This window comes from Nycticebus coucang, chromosome 5 (assembly GCF_027406575.1).
Source record: "Nycticebus coucang isolate mNycCou1 chromosome 5, mNycCou1.pri, whole genome shotgun sequence".
Classification (NCBI taxonomy): Eukaryota; Metazoa; Chordata; class Mammalia; order Primates; family Lorisidae; genus Nycticebus; species Nycticebus coucang.
The window spans coordinates 127799182-127824257 of record NC_069784.1 but is presented as its reverse complement, the minus strand read 5'-3'; the positions used below and the strand labels follow the sequence as shown (position 1 = coordinate 127824257).

Below are 25076 nucleotides of genomic sequence, written 5' to 3'. Positions count from 1 at the left end.
ACACTGTTCATCAGTGGAGCTTTAATCCTTTCTTTGCGAATTAAGAAGACTTCTTTCCTTTTCTCCTTTCTTTTCTTATCTTTTTTTTTCTTTTCTTATCTTTTCTCTTCTGTTTTCCTTTCCTTTGCTTTCCTTTTTTTCTTTTCTTTTTTCCCCTATTTCCTACATCAAAAAAATTTATGCATTTCTTCCTCTTTCCATGATAGGACTGGGAAAAATGTGAGAAAGGAATAGCTGATTCTCTAGAGAAACTACGAACTTTCAAAAAGAAGCTTTCTCAGCCTCTGCCAGATCACCACGACGAGCTCCACGCAGAACAAACGCGGTGCAAGGTAAATTGCCAGGTTGAGATTGTTACTGTCATCCCCCAGTGTGCCTCTGCGGGGATAACGTCTTTAAGGCCGTGATCCCGTCAGCCTCCTATGGCTGTCAACATGCAGATACAAGACCCTGGTGAGTGAATGACGTAAGGGCAGATGACGCTGATGAAACTTGCACTGCTGGTTTATTGCAGTTGATGAAATTATAGACTAGTTTATGGATTACTCTGAGAAAACAAATGAAAATTTAAAGCACAACATTAAAAGATACTTAAAAGTTGTGTCAAGAGCAATAAAAGCGATCTTTTTAAAGCATCCACACGGGGGAGTCACACGAGGGAGTCATTTTAGCAGAAGGGCCCAGTTTACAGGAAGAGGAAGAGGGATGGCGGCCTGGAACACCTGCAGACAACGGCCCTCAGAGAAACACACCCCGCCTTCCAGATCATTCTACAAGGAAGAGGGAAAAATAGCTGTTCTTCTCAGTTACAGCATGGAGGCACACAATGCTTACGGTCCTCAGAGCTCTAACTACTTAAAGATTGTGATTAATACCTCAAATGGTATTTGGAAGCAAGTCAGCAGCTAATACAGACCACTCCCCACTTTACCTGTATAAGCTCATGAAGACCAACAAGATTTAGTGGCTGTGGGGTTCCTTCCATTGGTACTGCTGTAGCCATGTGTAGTGCCTAAACAGTAATCACCTGCAGAGCTAGGCCAGTCATATCAAAAGTGCCTTTTAAAATGATTTTCTATTTTACCCTATAGCTAATGGAAAGAAAAAAAAAATACTTTTTTTTTCTCCCCAAAATAAACATGCCACTTGGTTCCCCAGGCATTTGCAAATTATTGCTCTAGGGCAAGTCTATTTAAAACCTCACATATACTTAAATTACTTTTGAAAGGATGAGGGGAAACTTCCCTTTGCCCTAGAAGGATGGCTGAAAATCAACTCACAATAAGGCAGAGAAAGAGATTTATTTATTGTGCACACCAGGAGAATCACAGAGTTATTACCCGGTTTCTCAGTGGAGTCCAGAGGTTTATATACCATCATTTTAGAGGGGTAGGGGAAGATGAAGAAAATAGGGAATTCTGCTGAGTGACAATAAATGGTTACTGCAGAGGGTAAGTATATAGTTGGGAGAATGAATGAATAGGGGAAACAGATTGACTTGTGAATGACTCTCTGGAAACTAAATTAACTTGGGAGACAGATATTACCTTAAAATAGTTTAGGCCAGGTCTGGTTGCATTCTTTTCTTTAACTTTTTAATTTTAATTTTCTTTTTTTTTATTAGATCAAAGAAATATTGGACTTAAACTTGACCCTACAACAAATGGATTTACTTTTTAATTTTAAAATATTAGGAGGGCATAAATGTTTTTGTAATGCTTGAGTCAGAGTTAGAAGTGAGCCCCCCACCCAGAGGATAAGTACCCATTAGGTAGGCTTTAATCCACCCCCTCCCCCCCTTTCCCTTAACTTGATTTCCACTGTGTTTTACTTCCCTCTGCGCTCTCATCAGTTAGTTCCAATTTAATAGTGAGTACATGTGGTGTTCATTTTTCCATTCTTTAGATACTTAGGATAATGGTCTTCAGGTCCATCTAAATTGTCCCAAAAGGCATTAATTCATCCTTCTTTATGACTGAGTACTATTTCATCTTGTATGTACATACAGGGTATCCACAAAATTCACGTGCTATTTAAAATCTGCAAAAAGTGATAGTTTGATTTGGATAGGCTTTCTTTGTTTTGCCTGATTTTTCTGGCTAGGACTGCCAACACTCTTCTGAAGAGAAGTGGTGACAGTGAGCACCCTTGTCTTGCTTTAAACCTTTCTCCCTTTGGTATGATGTTGGCTATAGGGTTGTCATATATGGCTTTTATAATTTTGAGATATGTTCCTTCTATGTTCAGTTTGTGGAGGGTTTTTAATCACAAAAGGGTGCTGAATTTTGTAAAAATCTTTTTCTACATCAATTAAGATGATCATATGGTTTTTGTTTTTGTTTCTGTTTATGTGATGAGTCACATTTATTGATTTAACTATGTTGAACCATACTTGCATTTCTAGAATGAAGCCCACTTGGTCACAGTGGATCATTTTTTGATGTGTTGTTGAATTTGGTTTGCTAACATTTTATTGAGGATTATTGCATCTGTATTCACAGGGATATTGGTCTGTAGTTTTTTTTGTTATTGTTGTTTCCTTTCCAGGCTTTGGTATCAAGGTTATATTGGCTTCATGGAATGAGTTGGGAAGGATTCCTTCCTTCTTAATGTTATAGAATAATTTCTGCAATATAAGTGCCACCTGTTGTTTGTAGGTCTGGTACAATTTGTCTGTGACTCCATCTGGCGTGGGCCTTTTTGTTGTTGAAAGATTTTTGATTACTGCAGGTTGTATTCTTCACCTTTTCTGCAATATATTAAGATAACAAGGATGGGAAGGGAAGTCAATTTTTTTTTTTTTTTTTGATGAATCTGGTTTTGTAAAGATGGAGGGAAAGCCCCATCCAGCACCTGTTGATCTCTACGGCCCTTTAATTCAAAATACTCTTTGTAACAAGGAATCAGATTTTGGTGTAAAATTTCCTGAGCTCTTTTACTTAGTTATAATCAGAAGTTCTTTGCTTCACTTTGACTAAGAAGTCATAAGAATTTAAGACAAAATAATTGTTACACAAGTCTAGAAGTCATGAAAACTGTAGATGCAAGTTTTCAAGGATATTCTTTGAAACTTGAAAAAGGCAGATTTAGGAAAATTTAAAGGTAGCGTATATCATGGATGGAAAGTGGGTACGTTGCTATTTCAGGTGTTGCATTCAGAAGTATGCGAAGGTGGCAAGTATTAAAAAGTTTATTTTAAACCTTCAATTGTAAATTTATTAAAATTTATTAAAGAAAATTTCTGCAGGAGAGGAATGGGCATTTATTGGGCTTCTCCTTGGTGCCAATGACTGAAATAGTGTTATCTCAGTCGTCATGAACACAGGCTCATAAAAACCTTCTGTTATTACCCTTTCACAGATGAGAAAACTGAATTTAATAACTTTTCAAGTTGGTAAATGTCAAGGTTGCCTGAATATGTAAGCTCTTATTTTTACCACAGTGACTCATCTAATGGATAAATATACTGACTCTGAAACAGTTGTAGATAGGGATATATTATTTCCTTTTTAATTAATATACCAAATCCGATGTTTGAGTTAGGGGCTAGGAATGGGTATGAAACGAGGAAAATCTTTACATTGATGTAACAATTTAATATGTCTAAGGCTATAAACAAAAACGTCACATTTTAATTCACCTAAATGGTTTGGATTTTCAGCCAAATACTGTTGCCATGGGACCTTATTTTTCATCTCCCAAAAATACATGACAGTTACACACAACCTGCTATTGAATTTGTAGATTAAATAAATTTATTTTAGTCTAGTTCTCTGCTACTCTTCACAAACCACCCTCAGCAGCAAAACAAAGCAATTACCTGGAAATTTTAGGCTGAAACCTTGTTTGCCTAAATTGCCTGGGAAGTTAGCCTCAGATAGCAACCGTTAATTGCCTGTGCCTTTGGAAACATGTCTCTTGAAGAAGCATAAAAGTAGGAAAATCCAGGTGAAATATTCTATTCATACACAAAATTAGCTAGAATCTAAAGACAACAGCTGGCTATATAAATTTCAAAACTGGTCATCATTCAAAGCATTGCAAAAACTAATGTCAACTCATTCAAATCCATACTGTTATATGGATTTATTTTTTTCTTAAATCATTCCCAGAAAGGATAGCTCCTTTTTCAGTAACTTAAAGAAATCTCTGATCCTGCAGAAAATATATTCAGTGCATTATTTTAACTTGAGTAGTAACAGCAATAGTTCTTCTCAGCTATTTCATTGCAAGGATAGATCACAAAATGTAGCAACTTACAGTGTTTGGAAAATGAAAGTTAAATTTAGGTTCGTGTTTTTTTTAAATATTTTAACCATGAGATCAGTAACTCAAGACAAAAAGAACGGATGGGTTGGGGTTTATGAAGTCAGTTTAAAGTAAAAAAAGATCAGTGCAGTGATGAAACTTCAATTTAGAAATAAACATCAAAAAAAGATCAATGAAATGGTAAGTGGATGGCAGGAAGAGTCTGCAAGCAATGATATTTTATCGGAAGACTTTGGTAACTTACCAAATGATAGAGGAAGTAAATAAGTACAAGCAAACCTCCTTTATCGCGCTTAGCTTTATCGCACTGTGCACGTATTGCATTTTACAAATGGACAGTTTGGAGCAATTCTGCCTGGAGCAGGTCTGTCAGCACATTTTTTCCAACAGCACATGCTCACTTCATATCTGTGTGTCCCATTTTGGTAATCCTCACAATATATCAAACCTTTTCATCATTATTATATCTCTTACGGTGATTTCTGATCAATGATCTTTGATGTGATCATTGTAATAGTTTTGAAGCATGACGAACTGTGCCCATATAAGATGGTGAAATTAATAAATGTCTCATGGGTTCCGACTGCTCTACCAACGGGCCATTCCTCATCTCTCCCTCTCTGTGATACAACAAAGTTCAAATTAGGCTTGTCGCTAACCCTACACAGACCTCTAAATGTCCAGGTGAAAGGGAGTCACTCTGTCTCAATAAATAAATCATTTTTAAAAAGAGTATTTGTCAATTCTTGGGTGGAGATCAAAATGTCATAATCAACAGGTGTTTAGATGAAGCTGATTTCAACCCTCATGGATGACTTTGAGGGAGTCAGTGACTCAGTGGAGGAAATAACTGCAGAAGTGGTAGGAATGGTGAGGGGACTAGAATTATAAGAGAAGCCTGAAGATGTACTGAACTGCTGCAATTTCATGATGAAATTTGAACCGTTGAAGAGTTATTTCTTCTGGATGAACAAAGGAAATGATTTCTTAAGATAGAATCTACTCCGCATGAAGATGCTATAAACATGGTCTAAATCACAACAAAGGATTTAAAATATTATATAAACTTGGTTGATAAAGCAGTGTCAGGGCTTGAGAAGATTGATTCCAATTTTGAAAGAAGTTCTGCTGTGGATAAAATGCTATCAAGCAGCATGACACGCTACAGAGAAATTGCTCTTAAAAGGAGGAGTCAATCTATGCAGCAAACTTTATTGTCTTATTTTAAGAAATAACCATAGCCACCCCAACCTTCAGCAACTGCCACCTGATCAGTCAGTAGCAGTCAACATCAAGGCAAAACCATCCACCAACAAAAAGATTACAATTCACTGAAGTCTTAGATTACCATTAGCGTTTTTTAATAAAAAAGTATTGTTAAATTAAGATACGTACATTGTTTAGGTATAATTCTGTTGTACACTTAGTAGACTACAGCATACTGTGAGCATAATTTTTGTATTCACTATGAAACCAAAAAACTCACTGTATTGTGATTGGCGCTTTTTTGCAGAGGTCTGGAACCAGACCCAATGTACAATATTGCCTGTTCAGATAGAGTCACTTCCAAGGAAATGACGTCAAGTGGGGGTTCTAAAACATTTCAGAAATCATTAACGGTTGATGTCCATGGGTATTAAAGGTTTGTTTTTAATTTTAGGAATTAGAAAATGTAGTTGGGAGCTGGACAGATGACTTGACACAGCTCACGCTGCTGAAGGACACCCTCTCTGCGCACATCAGCGCTGACGACATCTCTATCCTTAATGAACGCATAGAACTTCTGCAAAGGCAGTGGGAAGAACTGTGCCACCAGGTAAGACGAGACCTACGGGGGAATGGCCTCAGAATGAGGGAGAATTGGAAGACGAATCGGAAGGTCAATGCCTTGATGGATTTGGACCCGTCCTATAACTCATAGTATGGACGAAGGCAGAACCTGGTGGTTATTACCCACAATAGTTCAGGTTGTTAAAACTATGTTTAGATTCATGTAAGGTAGATTCTCTTCTTCCCACTTTTGCTGGCTGGCATATTTTTAAGAGGAAGCACAATGTTGCTGTTCACAGGTGTGGTTTTTGTTAGGCTAATGTTACTTAAACACATGAAAAACCAAGGTTGTACTTGCAATTGTAGCTTATACTCTGGAGCCGGTTTTGTTCATGGAACATTCATTGTTGCTTTTGATTTACTACAGTTGTTGCCTAGTCATTTATGGGGGTATGGCTTCTTTAGTCATCATTCATTTATTAAGTACCTTCTGTGTTCATCATGCCTTGGAAGAGATCCCTCTTCAGGTTTTGAGTGGGAAACTTAGGGACAAATATGGGAAGGAAGGCAGCAAGAAGACATTCTAGGCAAAAAGGCATGACAGATTAAAACGCTCTCAGTTAAGAACAGGCAGCTGCCTACGTCCCTGGAGGCCATCCTCTCCAGGAAGCGGGGGCTGTGCCCTGCCTGGCACATAATAGGCCATACTAAGTATTTGTTAAATGGATCTGTCATATTAATTATTGTAAATTTAACAAACTATAATGGATTTGTCTGCTGTCAAGTTTACAAGTGAGCTGAGACTAAAATCAGTCTAGAATGAAGAAAGCCAGGTATAAACAAGGAAAAATGACATAAAAATACATAAAGATATAAGCAAGCTGGCCAGACAGGGTGACTCAAACCTGTAATCCCAGCACTTTGGGAGGCCAAGGTGGGAAGATTGCTTTAGCCTAGGAGTTCAAGGCCAGCCTGGGAAACATAGTGAGATCCCATCTCTACAAAAAAAAAAAAAAATAGAAAAATTAATCACAGTGGCACACACCTTTAATCCCAGCTACTTGGGAGGCAAAGGCAGGAGGGTCACCTGAAACCAGGAGTTCAAGGCTGGGCAATGAAGCAAGACCCCATCTCTATTGGAAAACAAAACAAAACACAACAAAGACAATGGGGATTGCAGAGAATAAATGAAACGTTTCTTGAAATGCATCCTGAGATGGGAGGTGGCAGAGCTAGACTGAGGGCAGGAGACAAGCATGTGTGTGTGTGTGCTGACCAGGTCGCAGCTGGAGCAGAGGGCCCTGGGTGGGGTGAAGCGGGTGTGGGAAAGCTGACGGCTGTTGAGCAAGGGCCTCTTCTGCCCACCTGCCTCAGGCCTCTGTGCGCCACACCGACTGTGCCGCCCTGAAATCTCTTTTCTCTCCCATCTTCCCCACTCTCTCCAACTTTAGTGATACTTATCCTCATGTTTCAGGAACTATAAGTGTAACAGTGTAAGAGGCTCAGAGGCTCTCGATTTTTGTGACATAAATGAGAAGTGTGTTCTTAGGAAAATTTCTGTGTATGTTTTGAGTAAAACTCAGATTTTTCTCAGACCTTGGACCAAAGGAAAACTCTGGAGCACACTTGGTATTATTGATGTGTGGACAGTTTCCTATGAATCTATGCTTTTATGCTCTTAAAAAGCAGATAGAAAGACGTGACTTTCACCAACATGTTAATGATCTGAGTTGAGAATGACAGAGTTCCATGTTCTCAGCGAACGCAGTGAAAACCTTTCGTGGAGTTATTCATAGAAGGTGATAATGTTAATCACAACACTCTATTGTTTTCTGAATTCTTCAGACTGAAAGCAATACATTACTATACAGTAAATTATCCTGCAATTTTATAACATAAAGATCTTATCATGATGTATGGTATATAGAAGTGAAAGATACTTAGTGGATACAATACTGTGAAATTATCACCACAATGTTCACTTACCTTTGCTAGCCTATCTGTTTTTCCTAATTTTAAGAAGACTCTAGTACTACTTGTAGTCTTAATATTTTTTACTATGCCTTATAAAATGGGTTAGATCCATTTCTCTAGTTCAGTGGTTCTCAACCTTCCTAATACCACAGCCCTTTAATACAGTTCCTGTAGGTCGCAACCCACAGGTTGGGAACCGCTGCCCACCTGATGATGCCTGCCAAGACTTCGGAGGTGATACTTTAGAGATTGGCTCCTATTTGTTTCCCAAACGTGCCAAGAATTTTGCTACCTTGAGACCGTGGTCCTGCCACTCCTTCTGTCTAGACTGTTCTTCCCTTCCGAGGTTCTGACCCATTTTCTTGCACACCCCGTCACCCCTGCGGTGTCATGTTTTAAGTGCTCAGCCTCCAATATTGTCCTCTGAACACTCACTTTCCTTTTTGTTGTGCCATCTTGTGGCATTGCGTTGTTTCCTTTTGTCTTTTTTTAAACATGAGCAACCTGATTCCAAGCCTTGGCAGCCCTTCACATGCAAAGACCATTCCTTTATATTTGCAGCTCCTAGAGAAGCTGGCACATCCTTGAGGATGGCCTCAGGAACTGAGGCAGCAATACTTTGGGGCATTTTTTTAATGTCTTTTTACTTATATTTCCTAAGGTTATGTTGGCAAGATTTTTAATATTTTGAAGGTTAACAAGATTATGGTCATATAATACATTTTGATTTAGGAAAACTTGTATAAAAATCCCTTGGAGTTGTCATTATTCGTTATGAAATTATATGTCTATATTTTGTAAATTGTTCACCAGACATAGATATATCTAGGCCATAGTTTGTTTGAAAATACCTTTCCGAAGGTATTGGTATGTTGTTGATTATTGGGAGGCAGAGGCAGGAGGATTACCTGAGCCCAGGAATGGCTGAGAATAAATGAAATACATATATGATATGCCGTGAAGAGATTAATACCTTGCACCAGGTAGACTAAGAAGTTAAAAAGAGGAAGCCAACGGAATATATAGTGTTTCTAGAAACTTTCCATTCTGAAGCGTCTTAAGGCATGAAGCTAAAGCATACTTACATATCTGACTCCATTTTACATTGCTATAAAGGAAATACCAGATATTGGGTAATTTATAAATAAAAGAGGTTTATTTGGCTTACAATTCTGCAGGCTATACATAAAGCATGATGCCAGCATCTGCTCCTGGAGAGGGATTCAGGGAGCTTCTAGTCAAAGCTGAAGGCGAAGGGGGAGAGCAGGCCAGTTGTATGGTGAGAAGAGGCGGGTCGTATGGTGAGAGTAGGCGGGTTGCATGGTGAGAGTAGGCAGGTTGCATGGTTGAGAGCAGGCAGGTTGCATGGTGAGAGGAGGCGGGTTGCATGGTGAGAGGAGGCGGTTTGCATGGTGAGAGGAGGCGGGTTGCATGGTGAGAGGAGGCGGGTTACATGGTGAGAGGAGGTGGGTTGCATGATGAGAGGAGGCGGGTTGCATGATGAGAGTAGGCGGGTTGCATGGTGAGAGGAGGCGCGTTGCATGGTGAGAGGAGGCGGGTTGCATGGTGAGAGGAGGTGGGTTGCATGGTGAGAGGAGGCGGGTTGCATGGTGAGAGGAGGTGGGTTGCATGGTGAGAGGAAGCAGGTTGCATGGTGAGAGGAGGCGGGTTGCATGGTGAGAGCAGGCGGGTTGCATGATGAGAGGAGGCGGGTTGGATGGTGAGAGCAGGCGGGTTGCATGGTGAGAGGAGGCGGGTTGCATGGTGAGAGCAGATGGGTTGCATGGTGAGAGGAGGCAGTTTGCATGGTGAGAACAGGTGGGTTGCATGGTGATAGGATGCAGGTTGCATGGTGAGAGGAGGTGGGTTGCATGGTGAGAGGAGGCGGGTTGCATGATGAGAGGAGGCGGGTTGCATGATGAGAGGAGGCGGGTTGCATGGTGAGAGGAGGCGGGTTGCATGATGAGAGGAGGCGGGTTGCATGATGAGAGGAGGTGGGTTGCATGGTGAGAGGACGCAGGTTGCATGGTGAGAGGAGGTGGGTTGCATGGTGAGAGGAGGCGGGTTGCATGGTGAGAGGAGGCGGGTTGCATGGTGAGAGGAGGAGCAAGAGAGAGAGGAGGAAGTACCAATCTCTTTTTAAACATCCAGCTTTCATGTGAACTATTAGAGTGATTCACTCTACTAATTACCACTGGGAAGGCACCATGCCATTCCTGAGAGGTCCACCTGTGACCCAGGCCCCTCCCACCAGACCCACCTCCAACACTGGGATCAAATTTCTTTTCTTTTTTTTTTTTTTTGTAGAGACAGAGTCTCACTTTATGGCCCTGGGTAAAGTGCCGTGGCCTCACACAGCTCACAGCAACCTCCAACTCCTGGGCCCAAGCGATTCTCTTGCCTCAGACTCCCAAGTAGCTGGGACTACAGGCGCCTGCCACAATGCCTGGCTATTTTTTGGTTGCAGTTTGGCCGGGGCCGGGTTTGAACCCGCCACCCTCGGCATATGGGGCTGGCGCCCTACCGACTGAGCCACAGGTGCTGCCCATCAAATTTCAACATGATATTTGGAGGGGACAAATGTCTGTTGTTTACTATATGTTGAGTAAAGATTAATACCTCGCACCTGTGAGTAGACGAAGACACTAAAAAGCTCTAGAAAGTGTCTGAAGGCATGAAGCTAACGCACTTTTATCCTATATAACTTCACTCTAAACAAGAGTACTTAAACCAGTGAGAGCATAAGTCAGGGGCTAGCCAGGATATAGCTCTAAGGAGAGAAGTAGATTAGTTTCTAGCTATTGAGTTAGGCGTTTCCGGTGAGCTTCTGACAAGTATGAAACCACAAAAGGAAATGAGCTTACACCCATGTTTCATCGCAAAAGTCAAAAACTTGAGTGAAACTTGGCTTTATCCGTGCTAAGGAGCGAGTAGTCTGTTCCCACTCTGACCGAAGCTGCAGGAGAAGTTGGGAGTGTCTGGAACTGCAGAGGAGAGCGAGGGAGGCAGGCCGTAAGTAAACGGTGCAGGTGCAGCTAATGTGGAAAACCCTCCTGTTTTCAAGTAGACCCCCCCACCCAACCATTTGTTACGTCTGTGTCCAGCCAGAGCTGATGCTCGCCCTTATTCCTGTTTTGGTTTGTAGTTCTCTGTATAATTCTAATTGAAATGTAAATATATATCATCATTGTAATTGCTCATTTGTTCAAAATGTCATGGTAAAAATAACAGAAATAGAAAAGGATGTATTTCCTGTTCCCTGCGGTACGCTCTGGAGGGTTTAGTCCCTGCTTGTCAGCCGGCAGCAAGGGCGTCTACTTGTGCCCTTGAGAAAACATAGATATGTTCTAACTGATAAACAGTTAGAGGGTTTCAGCTGAGTCCTCAGAAAGACACGGTGCTGTTAACTCACTTACAAGCCAAAAGGAAGATGCCAACCCCACGTGAATTTACCACTTGGGAAAGCTTTGGCCTGGGCTTGCCCTGGGCTTGGAGCCCAGCTGTTTCTTCTTTCAGGCATAGCTCCTTGGTAAGCAAAGGAAAGCAACACTTTCCTGGTGTGTGATAAACACTCGCAATGTATAGTCAAGCTGTCTGATGGAGGTATTGAATACGTGAATGTCAAGAAGAAAATAAATTAAAAACGTAAATGATGCCCTGTCAGCAGGTTCAGTGAGAGCAGCAGCAGCGTAATCATGGCCAGCTTTTGTCAGGTCTTCAGTGTCTACCAGTCCCTTTCTCAAATTATGATATTTTCTGTATCTTGGTACATAGGACAGTGTTTGGCACATAGTAGACACTTGTTTACTAGAAATGATAAACAATTACTTAATGAATTTTGTAGCAAACATAAGATTAATTTGCAAATGAGAAGAGTAAGGCTCAGAGAAGGGTCAGACCAGAAGCCCCAGTCACATCATCACTAAGTGATGGAAACAGGTCTTGAATTTCAGCTACCTCTGGATCGTACTGTCAGATTGCAACCTGTTTCAAAAACGTGAATCTTGATGACTCCATCTCCTACTCACTGTAAACAAATGTCTCAAATTTGCTCAATTTTCACTCTTCTGCCTCTAGAATGGGGATAAAAGTACCTACCTCTCAAAGTAATACATATTACTATTACATGATCATCTTCCCCACATCTATTGGGAATAAAACCCTGCAATTAATTCATTTTGGCTCTTGGTCAAGGGTAGGTAAGGAGGTACTCACAGCAAAATTTGTTCATCTTACGTCTGAAGGGCAGGGATTTCTAATCTTTTCCTAGAAAACAGTCACTTGGGCCAGTCCCAATTATGAAAATGGAGACTTCACTTGAACTAGAATTTTAACTGCCAGCTAGACTCCTGCCTCTGATGCTCTGTGAGTGACAGGGAGGAGGTCACATTCCTCAGAGAATTCAAAAGCTTAGAAACTCGGCAGAAGGTGAGAATGCCCTCTGCTCTCAGACTTAGAGAGGAAGGGCTGCTTCAAGGACTGCGCTCTTCAGCCCCGTCCCGGGCACAGCTTCAGGTAGGCACAATTTGTCTCCAAAACGTGTTAACCTGTATTTCCTTAGCTTTCCCCATTCTTATCAGTACTGCCCCTCATGTACTTATCCCTTTTGGCTATTCTATATTCTTCTGCCTCGAAAAACAAAACAACCCACATGGTAAACAGAATCGTACTAATTGGGAAATGCTTAATGAATTCATCATTGTCACCCAGACCCAGAGAATTGTTTATTATTATTTATTTATTTATTTTTGAGACAGAGTCTTACTTTCACTCTCAGCAGAGTGCTGTGGCCTCATAGCTCACAGCAACCTCAAACTCCTGGAGCAGCTGGGACTACAGGCACCCACCACAATGTCAGGCTAGTTTTTCCATTTTTAGTAGAGACAGGGTCTCTCTCTTGCTCAGGCTGGTCTGGAACTCCTGAGCTCAAGCAATTTACCTGTCTTGGCCTCTTAGAGTGCTGGGATTATTGGTGTGAGCCCAGCACGCCTGACTTGAGAAATTTTTATTTTTAAGGGATAATAACTCAAAAGAAAAACTTTCTAAAAGTGGCCTTTCAACTAAGGCAGATTATGGAGCTCACTCTGTGGGCAGCGCACTCTGCCTGAAGTTAGTCTTCAGCTAGGTTTGTATCCTGGGCTCCTGGCCTGATTCCCAGCTGTTTTCTTGGATATAGAATCACAAATATTTGGGGATAAAATGGGGCCTGAGATATCATTTGCTTAATCATTAATAGAGCCATTCCTAGGCAGAAAGGATAATTAGGAATCGTATAGTAGAAATATTTTCATTTTCATCTTAAAGGAGAAATGTATTTGAAATACACAAAGTAAATGGATTAATAGATGAATATATAGGTATTAAAGCAAAATATAACAAAATGTGAACAGTCTTAGAGTCTAGGGGTATATCGTAAGTGCTTACCATAAAATTCTTTCAGCTTTTCTATGTTTGAAATTTTTAATAATGAAACGTTGGGAAGGAAAGAAATTTGAAGGAAAGGTGTTTAATCGGAATGGAAATGGAATTGGTAGTGGAATGACGGTGTCTGCCTGACTGTGTGGAAGATCATCTTTAAACCTTCTTAAGTATTATACTTTGCTGCTCTGTAGTCTATTTCAACTAGAAAGATTCCTTAGTATCTCAAACAGCACTGTAAAAACAAGAGGACTGTATTATGAAGTCAGAGAATTTTGGCATTCTGAAAAGGATCATCCTAGACCTAGTCTTAAGAAAACAAACCCATTTATATTTGTTTTTATATTGTATTTTATTTGTATTTATACTGTGTAAAGAATGCTCACAACTGAATAATAAAAAGACAGCCCAATTAAAAATTGAGCAAAGGATTTGACTAGATAGTTCTCAAAGAAGATACACAAATGGCCAAGAGTGGACGGCCCCTGTGGCTCAGTGTGTAGGGCGCCAGCCCCACATACCGAGGGTGGCGGGTTCGAACGTGGCCCCTGCCAAACTGCAAAACAAAAAAATAGCCAGACGTTGTGGCGGGGGGGTGCCTGTAGTCCCAGCTCCTCCAGAGGCTGAGGCAAGAGAATCGCCTAAGCCCAAGAGCTGGAGGTTGCTGTGGTGGCACTCTACCGAGGCACTTTGTCTACCGAGGGTGCAAAGTGAGACTTTGTCTCAAAAAAAATAAATAAAAATAAAAAAATAAACGGCCATGAGAAATAAGATTCTCAACATTATTAGCCATTAGGGAAATTCAAATCAAAGCCACAGTGAGATCGTACTTCATACCCATTGGGATGGCAATAATCAAAAATTGGATGAAGATGTATGAAAATTGGAACTCTGTTGCTGGTGGGAATAGAAAATGGTGCAGCCACTTTGGAAAACCATCTGTGATGTTACTGTGTGACTCAGCCTCAGCAAATCCACTCCTAGTCAGGTACTCAAGAGAAGTGAAAACATGTGTCCATACAAGCGCTTGTGCACAAATGTTTATAGCAGCATTATTTGTAATAGCCAAAAAGTGGAAACAACCCAAATATCTCTCAACAGAAAATTTGAGAAATAAAATGTAGTATATTCATACAATGGAATGCATTCAACAGTACAAAAGAGTGAAGTATTGGCAGATGGTACATGACATGGATGAATCTCTAAAATATGCTAAGTCAGGCAGAGGGAGGGCAATGGGTGGGGCCACACGTATGTGCATCTTAGAATGGGTACAGGCGAAACCTACTAAATGCAGAATACAAATGTCTACATACAATAACTAAGAAAATGCCATGAAGGCTACGTTGAACAGTTTGATGAGAATATTTCAGATTGTATATGAAACCCGCACATTGTACCCCTTGATTGCACTATACACAGCTATGATTTAACAATAAAAAATAAAATAAAATAAGAAAATATGCTAAGTAAAAGAAGCCAGTTCCAAAAAACCACATATTTTATGATACTGATATATGACATGTCCAGACTAGGCAGATCCACAGAGATGCAAGAGATCAGAGCTGGGAAGTGGGGGAGGAGAGTGACCACCAATAGCTACAGAGATTTTTACTATCTTATTTTTTAAGTGATGAAAGTGTTCTGAAATGCATTGTGGCAATGATTACAAAACTCTGTAAATAGAATAAAGCCCAGGAATTGCACACTTTGAACAGGTGAATTGTATGGCATTGCAAAGATATCTCAGTAAAGCTATTACGCAAAGAAAAGAAGGAAAAGAAGCAAAAATAAATAAATAAAAATGAAATCAACAGAGAAATAAAGGCACTTGCCCAAAGCAAGCAGCAGACATCCTCCACTCCCAGCAGCCCCTGCCCCACCTCCCCGGCTTGGCTCCGCCCTCTGCATACCTGAGGCTCCACCATTCTCCCCACTTTACTTCCTTCCCTTCTTCACTTACTTTTTTCTTTTTTCTTTTCTTTCTTTTTTGTTCTTCCACTTTCTTTTCTTTTTCTTTTTCTTTTCCTTTCTTTCTCTGTCCTTCTTCTATCTTTCCCTTTTCTTTTAAACTTCTTTTGGAAGAAACTTGGGGTGTTTGAGGAAAAAAAAGCTACATTCCCTGATCCTGTGTCATATCTGAGCTGAACTCACTGTTATTTAAAGATGGATTATTCAGAACCTTTAAGCAGCTAACCTGCATGTGAGTCTTGAGGGAAGAACTGTAGGGTTCAATGTCTCCTACTTATACATATTTAATGGCAAATTCTGGATATCAGGAAATAGTGGACAAAACTGATGTATAACTGCTGTTCATTTTTAGACCTAGTTTATTTTCTGCTTTCCTCAGGGTTATGGGCACCACTCTAATTATTATTATTATTATTTTTTTTTGCTTATTTTTAAACTTTTCAGCTCTCCTTGAGGCGCCAGCAAGTAAGTGAAAGATTAAATGAGTGGGCAGTCTTCAGTGAAAAGAACAAGGAGCTTTGTGAATGGTTGACTCAAATGGAAAGCAAAGTGTCCCAAAATGGAGAAATTCTCATCGAGGAAATGATTGAGAAACTCAGGAAGGTACAGGATGTGTGACTCCTCATGTTTACCCTTCATAATGCTTAAATATCCTTTTAACAGGGACACAAGATGGCTTTTACTCGTGATTATTTTCTTGTCAACGGACTTACATTTTCAACATTTCATCTTTTAATATAAAATAAGCTTGCATGGAACGGCCTGCTTTACATATAAAATACATAGAATACTTTCAGTTTGTAATGAAATAGATTATCCGTTGATAACATTTGGAGGTTTTAGCAACCTGTTCAGTGGGAATCATTTTATATGGATTGTTTCCTTTCTCTGTTTTTCTTTTTAAAGAGATAAAATACATTATAGAGGAACTAAGAGAAAAAATTCTTAGGATAAATTTTAACCAACATGTTCTTTCTAAAACATGATTTATAGACCATAGATAGGAAACAGGACTTCCCTAAAAATTTGGCTTCATATTATTTTCAAGTTATGTATATATTACTAGATTATTATATATGTTCAGTTGAATTTAGAACATTTCTCATGTCTAGATAGAGCTGATCAAATTTATTAGCATTTAAGAAGTTTTGATAATTTCAGTGTTGCTTCTATGTTGTTTATGAACAATGAATCATCTGAATGTTATTTTTGTTTGTGTTTCCTATTTGTATGTGTCACCAGCCAACGTACGATGTATTTTTCATATTTTCTTGTTCCTGTCTGTCCAAATGGCAGCCCCTCTGGTCTATAAGCTTCACAGGAATGGGGACTTGGTCTCTTTTGTTTATTACCGTGTCTCCTGTCCACAAAGCAATGCCTACCTTCTCAGAAGGTAGTTTTTTTTTTTATTTTTACTCTCTAAATCTATTAAAAAATTTTTTATTGAGTCATAAACACATAGAGCGTCTATACATTAAGGCATTTATGGGGTACAAGGTGCTGATTTTAAATACAATTTGGAATGGTTGCATCAAACAAGTTAATATAGCCTTCAGAAGGTAGTTTTTATCTGTTTTTATCAACTCAATGAATTATAGTTTCATTCTTTCTAAAAGGAAATATAAATGGCTAATTAGAAAAAATTCCTTTTTATCTATACATACATATAAGGAGAAAAATAAAACTTTCAAAACCAATATGAAAGTTTAATGTTACAGAAGATTGCAAATTCCATGGATAAGCATTTGTTTATTTGATACTGTAAACCCATAAAATGTGGACTGAAATGACACAGATTTCATTTTCGTAGCTGTCCACAATTACACTTTGCTAGTTCCTGGGTGTAAAAGAATGCTTAGAGATGTGATTAATACAATGGAATAAGTTTTGCTCACATTAGTAACTATTCTTACTGCTTTTCATTATGAAATTTAGGCTGGGTATATTGGAAGCAGAAGGAAAAAAGTATCTTTTGAACAACCATTGCCCTAATTTAAAATTTAGAAAAAGTTTAGCTTTTTACATAGATAATTTTGTTACATTATTTGGCAAAATATTAGAAATGCTCCTTAAAATGGGGGCATTTTAAAATGGGAGGTTTGATGGAAGGAGGGTAAACAGTGGGACCACACCTATGGAGCATGTTGCAAGGGTATGTGTCAAATCTACTAAGTATAGAACATAAATGTCTTAACACAATAATTAAGTAAATGAGGTGAAACCGTATATTAATTAATTTGATCTAAGCATTCCAAATTGTATATAAAATCAGCACATTGTACCCCATAAATTCATTAATGTATGCATGATCTATATGTATATGACTTAATAAAAAAATATTAACTATGCTAGTTTGTATATAAAATAAGCCAATGGATTTTTTTTTTAAAGTTTTTACGAGATTTCCTCCTTGTAGGTTTCATTGTGTGGAAGGAAAATAGCATCAAGGTTCGGTAATTTTGACAACATAGAAGAAAAGCAATTGATAAAAAAAGAAAATCTGAGGCCAAGGTTTTAATGTCTACTGGTATTAAACACTCAAATGCCATTAATTTTAAAGACAATCCAAGAGGATTGTTTTATTCTACATACTTTTTAAAAGCTTGAAGTAATTCCTTTGAAATAAACATTTCTCACTAAGACCATCCAAATGTGGGATCAAATAATGTATCTATTAAGAAACACATCTGCTATTAGTATTTGACTCCCATTGTGTTGAAATAACATAACACGGAGGGTTTGAGGAAAGCACTCATCACTGGCGTGGAGTAAAATGTCCTTAGCCCCTCTTCGTCCTCTGGGGGCCCTTTTTTGTGTAGGTAAGTGACCTGGGAGGGCGACCCTGCCACCACACCAACTTCAGAGAAAGAGAAGATTGAAATACTCATTCTCACATAAACCCTGTCTTCATATATTATTCTGCCGAGAAAATGCGTGATGTGTAATAAGAACGTAAGCCAAAGATGAAAGATCCTAAAGAGTTCATCCTGTCTCTGTGGCAAGAGAGTAAGAGGGTCACTGGGCATCAAGGAGGGAACTGTCCTTTCATCACCATTTACCTCGAACCATGTAATGCCACTTGCCAATAAGCCATAGAGAGTCTGCTCTCTTGAACCAGAATAATTTTGAGAGAAACTAGCACAGAAACTGAATAAATCAAGGTGTGAGGCGCATTGATTGTCTAAAATCAATTGCTGTTATTCTGGAGAGTTAATTGATCATTGATTTATGTGATGCTAAATGATGGTATTGTATAGACAATTTTCTTTAAAATGTGCACAAATAACATATTTGACACACACCCTATACACATTTACATGAATATACATCACATATCAACTGAATATGTGTTCCTGTGGATATATGCACGTGTGGGTGCCTCTTATGGGCCTATTGGCAACGATTTGTATTGGAATTTATTCTAAACATAACATGGGGTTAATTATTAGAACAATAAGGTATCATTTCCAGTGTTAAAGTCCTTTAAGTTTTATTTTTTGTGTCTATGTATATTGTTTCATTGTTTTCAAATGTTTTAAATCAACAGAGATTATTCCATTTCCTTCAAGAGCATTTATATGAAAATTTAATCCTGACTCTTCATACGAGCTGAAAATAATGGTTACTACTACTTCTTGTGTACATGGACTCACAGTCACATGGTGTTCCTCATGCCCAACTATGTCCAAAGCAGTAGAAAACTGTGACTGTGATTGCAGTAGGGCCAGCTCGGCTGCAGTAAGACTCTGCTTTCTGACCTCTGCCACTGCCATTTATTACCCAGGATTACCAAGAAGAAATTGCTGTTGCCCAAGAGAACAAAATGCAGCTCCAGCAAATGGGAGAACGACTTGCCAGAGCCAGCCATGAAAGCAAAGCGTCCGAGATTGAATACAAGCTCGGAAAAGTCAACGACCGGTGGCAGCATCTCCTGGACCTCATTGCGGCCAGGTGAGGAGGACCCTCGTCCACAGGACACAGTGGGCAGCGTTCTCAGGCCTTTCTGTCCACCTCTCACTTCAGCTAAACATGATCCAATCCAGCACTCTCTTCCTGGGTCATCCCAACATTTGGGAAAATGTTCATGATGTCCTCATCAATGGCACTTACACTAACTTGAAAATTCTCCTTCTGAGTTCATAAATCTATTTTGTTCTCATTTGGGGGGATTCTTTGAGGCTGCAGAGAACCAGGTTACACTGGTTGCATTGGTTAGGTAAAGCACTCTGAGTTCATACATCTAGTGTTGCCTGCACGTAGCTGAGAGAGAGAATCCTATCCAAACAAAATCCATTTCCAAGAAGAAATTATTTCAGGCTTTCATGGGTTTTCAACCCCCTCCCTACCAGGAAGCAAGAGAAACTGCTGACCAATCTCTGTGGAGGGTGTTGCCGTCAGCAGTAGCAATGAAATATAGTATATTTCTGCTACATTTTTGGTTAGCAAGGTGGGGGAGTAAATGTGATCATTGCCACTCTGCTTGGCTTACAAATCAGCAGCAGTGGCACAGTAGTCTTGGGCTCAGCTTTAGCGTCTGCCTTGTATCGGAGAGGATTCTCACCTTCACTTTCTGTCACAGAAAGGCAGGGTGAGTAAAAGGGATAAAAATTACAAAGAACAATACAGGAGGAGGTTTACTAGCTATATATATAAAAAGGCTGATATGTCGAGTGATGCACTATGTTGTTTGATATAAGAAGGAAGGACCCAAGTATTATCCACGCTGTGTTTTAGGTGAGCTTTGCTTCATGTTGGAATGTGGGCACCCTAAGGTCAGGCGGCTTTACCCATTTTATTCGCTCAAGGATAGTGCCTGAACTTAACATGAGATCAATAAATATTTCAATGAGGTCTGGCACAGTGGCTCACACCTGTAATCCTAGGACTTTGGCAGGCCAAGGTGGGAGGTCAGGGATTGCTTGAGGTCAAGAGTTGAAGATCAACCTGAGCAGAAGCGAGACCCCATTTCAAAAAAAAGAAATAGAAAAATTAGCTGGGCATAGTAGTGCGTACCTGTAGTCCCAACTACTTGGGAGGCTGAGGCAGGAGGATCTCTTGAGCCCAGGAGTTTGAGGTTGCTGTGAGCTGTGATGATGCCACTGCACCCCAGCCAGGGCAACAAAGCAAGACTCTGTCTTGGTTAAAGAAGAAAAAATTTTTTTCAATTAATACTTAAATATTTGAGTGGGTGTTCTTCGTGGCAGTTAGGAGAGTTGGACTGTTACTAATGCTGTTGATTCACAATTGTTTGGGGTTATCCCGCGACACATTTTTTAGATCTGAGTTTCTTAGCCGTGCTGAATAAGGGTGGACATGAAATAGTGCCCCTGTATACTGTGTGCACTAAGACTACACATGGGCAGGGCAATTCAGGATGCTGATTTTGAAAATATTTTTTTTTATTTTTTTCTGTAAGGAATTTATCAAAAAGTGTCTAACTCAAGAAGGTGAGATTATAATGAAACGAAAACGAAATCAGTGTATATTAATTTCTAAAACGTTTGTCAATATTTATTGCTAACATTTATTGAACCCTTTGTGCCAGTGACCAGGCTGCCAGCTTCATGCGCATCTTCCCATCCATGGTAACACCCTAGGAGGTGGGCATTGTTATTATAGTACCCATTTTACAGATGCAAATCCTGAGGCTTAGGCTTGCCCTTGGACATGGATGTGTTGAGTGGTAGAGTCTGCACTCTCTGACACTTGAGTCCACTATGTTCTCCTACCTGTCAGGTTTGGAAATTCCTTTTTTATCTTAGAATACCATTAAATGAAAGAAAGGTTCTATTACTGATCTTACTGATCTAATTTCCAAATCCTTTGTAAAATACAATGTGACAGCAACTATGAGAGACCCAGAGGCTCTTCATCCAAAGGTAGAACTATAAACATGCAAAACAAAATCAAGTAGAACAAGGAGTTAAGTGTGTGCTCTGGTAAAGGCACTCTGGAAAACGTGGAAACAACATTTGAGCTTGAATTACTCTAATTATTTAGATAGATGTAGGTTTTAGAAATCTAATGCTCTGTTCAGTATCACTTCTCAGCCACTAAAATAGCACAATCTTGCTTCAGAAAAAAGAAATGGAAGACCTTTGCTCTATAAATATCCTTAGGGAAACTGCCCACTTGGTAAACACCCCCTGGAATTTTTGTGTGTCAGATTATATATGGCTCGTGGATTGATTTATGTTTCCATGTAATCCAGTTGAGCTGGTTCATATTCTTTTCTAACTTTTAGTGGCTCAATGGTGTGGAGCATGGGGAGGCACTGTGTCAAAAATATTTTAAATTAAACATAATGTAATCTAGTCGCAAATGGTAGCTTAGTGTATTCCCAGCTGTTAGCCAGCATTACAGCAAATGAGTTTGGTGCTTTGTCCTCAAACTTGTATTTATTTATAACTTTTTTGTCTAGCTGTTCAAGTGAGAATTTTCTAGATGTTAGTTTACTTTCCCAAAGGACCCACTAATAAACTTGAATCAATTATATCTTTATAAGGCACCCAAGCTTTGTACCATAGCTCCTAAAATGCTCACATATGTTTCCACTTACTAAGAGCGTCACGGTGCATGGATACAACCCCTGTGGGAGATTTTTGTATATGTGGTATCCTTCCAAAGTAGACCAGATGATGTTCTGATCATTCGGTTGGCCTGGGGTTTGATGCCACTGTGGGTTCATAATGTCACTTGCAGCCTCTCCCGCAAGGCACTCGCCACCACATTCACATTCTGTCTCCTTGTTTACCAAAGCTTCATCAGGGCATAGACGACAGGCGTGTCCCCCACGCCCAGCTGTGAACTGCCAGCTGCAGTGTTAGGTTTCATGATTCGGTCCCATTCACAACTCTTCCCTCTTGCAACTTTTTTCCACACTGACTCATTAAAACAGAGCATAACCTATTGTATGCCTTTTGGTATTTCTATGTTATTTTGGGTGCTCTTGAGGGAATGGAAAGGTTATTTTTGAAGACGATCGTATTTCCAGGTGAACATCTTCCCAGCTCATACCATGAGCTCTATCTTCTCATTTTTGACCACAGAAGCACAGAAAGGACAAAAAATAAACTAATAAAAACAAAACCCCTATTACATGCGTGCGAATAGAATACATACCTTAGCATCGACATCGTATCACACCGTTGGATTAGATCGGACCGTTCTGTGTACAAAATAGTTATATTTAGCGTTGAGTTTTTAAACTAACTGTATCACGAAGCATTGTCCATTTTTTTAGGGCAACAAAACTTGCTTGGTGACATTTAGGGCTCAGTGGACAGTGTTCTAGTATCCATGTCATACTCTCTACATCTGCCCTGACACAGCGGTTACTAGCTACAGGGTCTATTTCAATTAACTGAAGTTGAAGAGAATTAAATCACACTTTAATTACAGTTAGTTGCTCTTGCCACGTTTCTAGTGCTCAATAACCGCACTAGGACAGTGGCTGCCTCACTGGACAATGAAGACACAGAACATTTTCATTATCTCAGACAGTTCTATTGTTCAGCACTGTCCTAGACAACTAAAAACATTTCCAAGCCTTTGGCTTTCATCAGGAGTCAGCATAAACTGCCACCATGGAAGCATAAGTCTAACCCTAAGCCTGCTGTGGAGGAGACCTGCTCTCCTGTTTGTCCGTGAACCCAGGGAGCAGTTTCTCTAGAGCTTGGGACTAACCGCAGTACATTTGTCTCTACCATTCATTGTTCAATTCCCCTTATGAGAGACAGCGAATGATTTAACATTTCCCTGTTGTCTTCATTGTGTCTAGGGAAGCCAGATTCAGCTTGTTGGCTCTGTTGTAAATTTTTTTTATTTGTTTTTATTTTTTGGTTAACTGGACCTTCCAATTGAATAAATTTCTCTTCCCTCTTCTAACTCTAAATCCTCATCACCCAAACAAAAGCACTTAGTAGTTATTTGCTTCTTCTGGTTTTGTTTTTATCAGTAACAACTTCGTTAAGATATAATTTACATGTCATAAAACTCACCTGTCTAAAATATGTAAATCATTGATTTCTAGTGTATCTGTTGGGCTATGTGTCTGTGTCACACAGTCCATTTTAAAACATTCTGCTCACCCCCCAGTAGAAAGCCCATTATCAGTCATCCTTTCTTTCTCTCTGTCCTCCCCACTTCTCCCAGACCAAGGAAACCACCATCCACCTGTCTCTCTCTCTGTTTACCTATTCTGGATAGTTCACATATGTGGATCAGACAATAGGATCTCTTTTGTGACCGGTTATTTTTAATCTGCAAATTTATTATAGCTTCCTTCAATATTCTGCAGAAGTAGAATAAAAACAAATGTAATTTTTAAAAAAAGATTATTGAATGCTTCCTACATACCAAGTACTGCATTTATTGCTATAGAGCAGCAGTTGGCACACATTTTCTGTACAGGACCAGATAATAAATATTTTTTTACTTTGTAGGCCAAATAGTCTCTGTTGAAATCACTCTGTCATTGTAGAGCAAAAGCAGCCATGAAAAAAATGTAAATAGAAAACCAGAGTTGTGTTCCAATAAAATTGTATTTACCAAAACAAGCCCATGGTTTGCTGACACTTGCTCTAGGGATATAAAGATGAAAAAGAAACAGTCCTTAACAGCAATGAGGGTGACAAGGCAAGTTCACAGACTGCTCCTCCTCGCAGGCTTCTCCCTTTCTTCCCTCTTCCTGGTCAGTCTCCTGCCCGCCAGACCTGGCCGGCTCCTGGGGGTTCCTCATCAAGTTAGATGGCTCGGCAGGCTCTCCGTGCTTCTCCTTCACGGTGTTTCCCTGAGCTGTGTGGGGTCCTGTGTGACTCCTGGTGCACACTCGGTTTCCTCTGCTGAAGTCTAAGCGTCCCCAAGTTGATCTCCATAGTCATCTCTGACCTACCGGAGTTCTTTGCATGCAGCAGGCCTGCCGCTCTTGGTTGGGTTTCTCAAATCAAAGACACGATGTGAAAGAGTGCTATATGTGGATGAGAGTAAAGCCGCATGGCCAGGCACTGGCTCGGGGCATCCAAGGCCTGTGTCATAACCTGCCTCTGCACCACCAAGCTGCGTATGTGCTCAGCACCTCAGTTACCAAGGTTTGGGAAGGATTCAGTGAGATAGGACCCGTTAACTCGTTAGCACAGACTCTGCTCAGTCAAGGTCAGCTCTCAGCTCAGAGGGAGTTTACAGCTCTGCACGTGACACTCCGTGCCAGGGCAGCTTCCTGGAGCCCATACCAGTTGCTCTCAGGAAGGCTTTCAGTTGAATGGAGTTCCACACGCACTGGAGGTCAAAGGAAACTTAATTCTTGGAAATTATGTCTCGTGTAATTACCTCAGGGTGTTCAAGCCAGAAGGTGCCTCATAAGGATCAGGAGAGCATTAACTCAGCAAGTGTGGAAACAGTGCAGGGTGAATCAATAGGCGGGAGTTTATCCACCTGCTTCGGCTGCTGTGTGACCTAGAACTTACTGAATAACTTCTCTGGGCCCCAGATTCCTCATTTGCAAAATGCTCATTAAACTAACTGCCACATCATCAGTGAGACCATGCACAGGAAAGGGCCATCTGTACCATTAAACACTAGGTATGCCTGTCTTATTCTTTTAAATAGCTACAGAGTATCCCAGAGTGCAAATATACTATGACTTACCCAGTGTTTTCTTTGTTGTTGAACATAAC

General features: G+C 40.0%; 1 protein-coding gene across 2 annotated transcripts in view; it reads left to right on the top strand.

The window, feature by feature from the left end:
- The window catches only part of SYNE1 (spectrin repeat containing nuclear envelope protein 1), a 467802-nt gene that overhangs the window by 394134 nt on the left and 48592 nt on the right, over positions 1-25076 (top strand). For both annotated transcript variants that reach the window (XM_053590506.1, XM_053590504.1), the window contains 4 exons: positions 207-332; positions 5930-6085; positions 15847-16005; positions 19187-19353. In XM_053590506.1, the coding sequence (XP_053446481.1) occupies positions 207-332; positions 5930-6085; positions 15847-16005; positions 19187-19353 (608 nt within the window). The remainder of the gene's footprint in view (positions 1-206; positions 333-5929; positions 6086-15846; positions 16006-19186; positions 19354-25076) is intronic.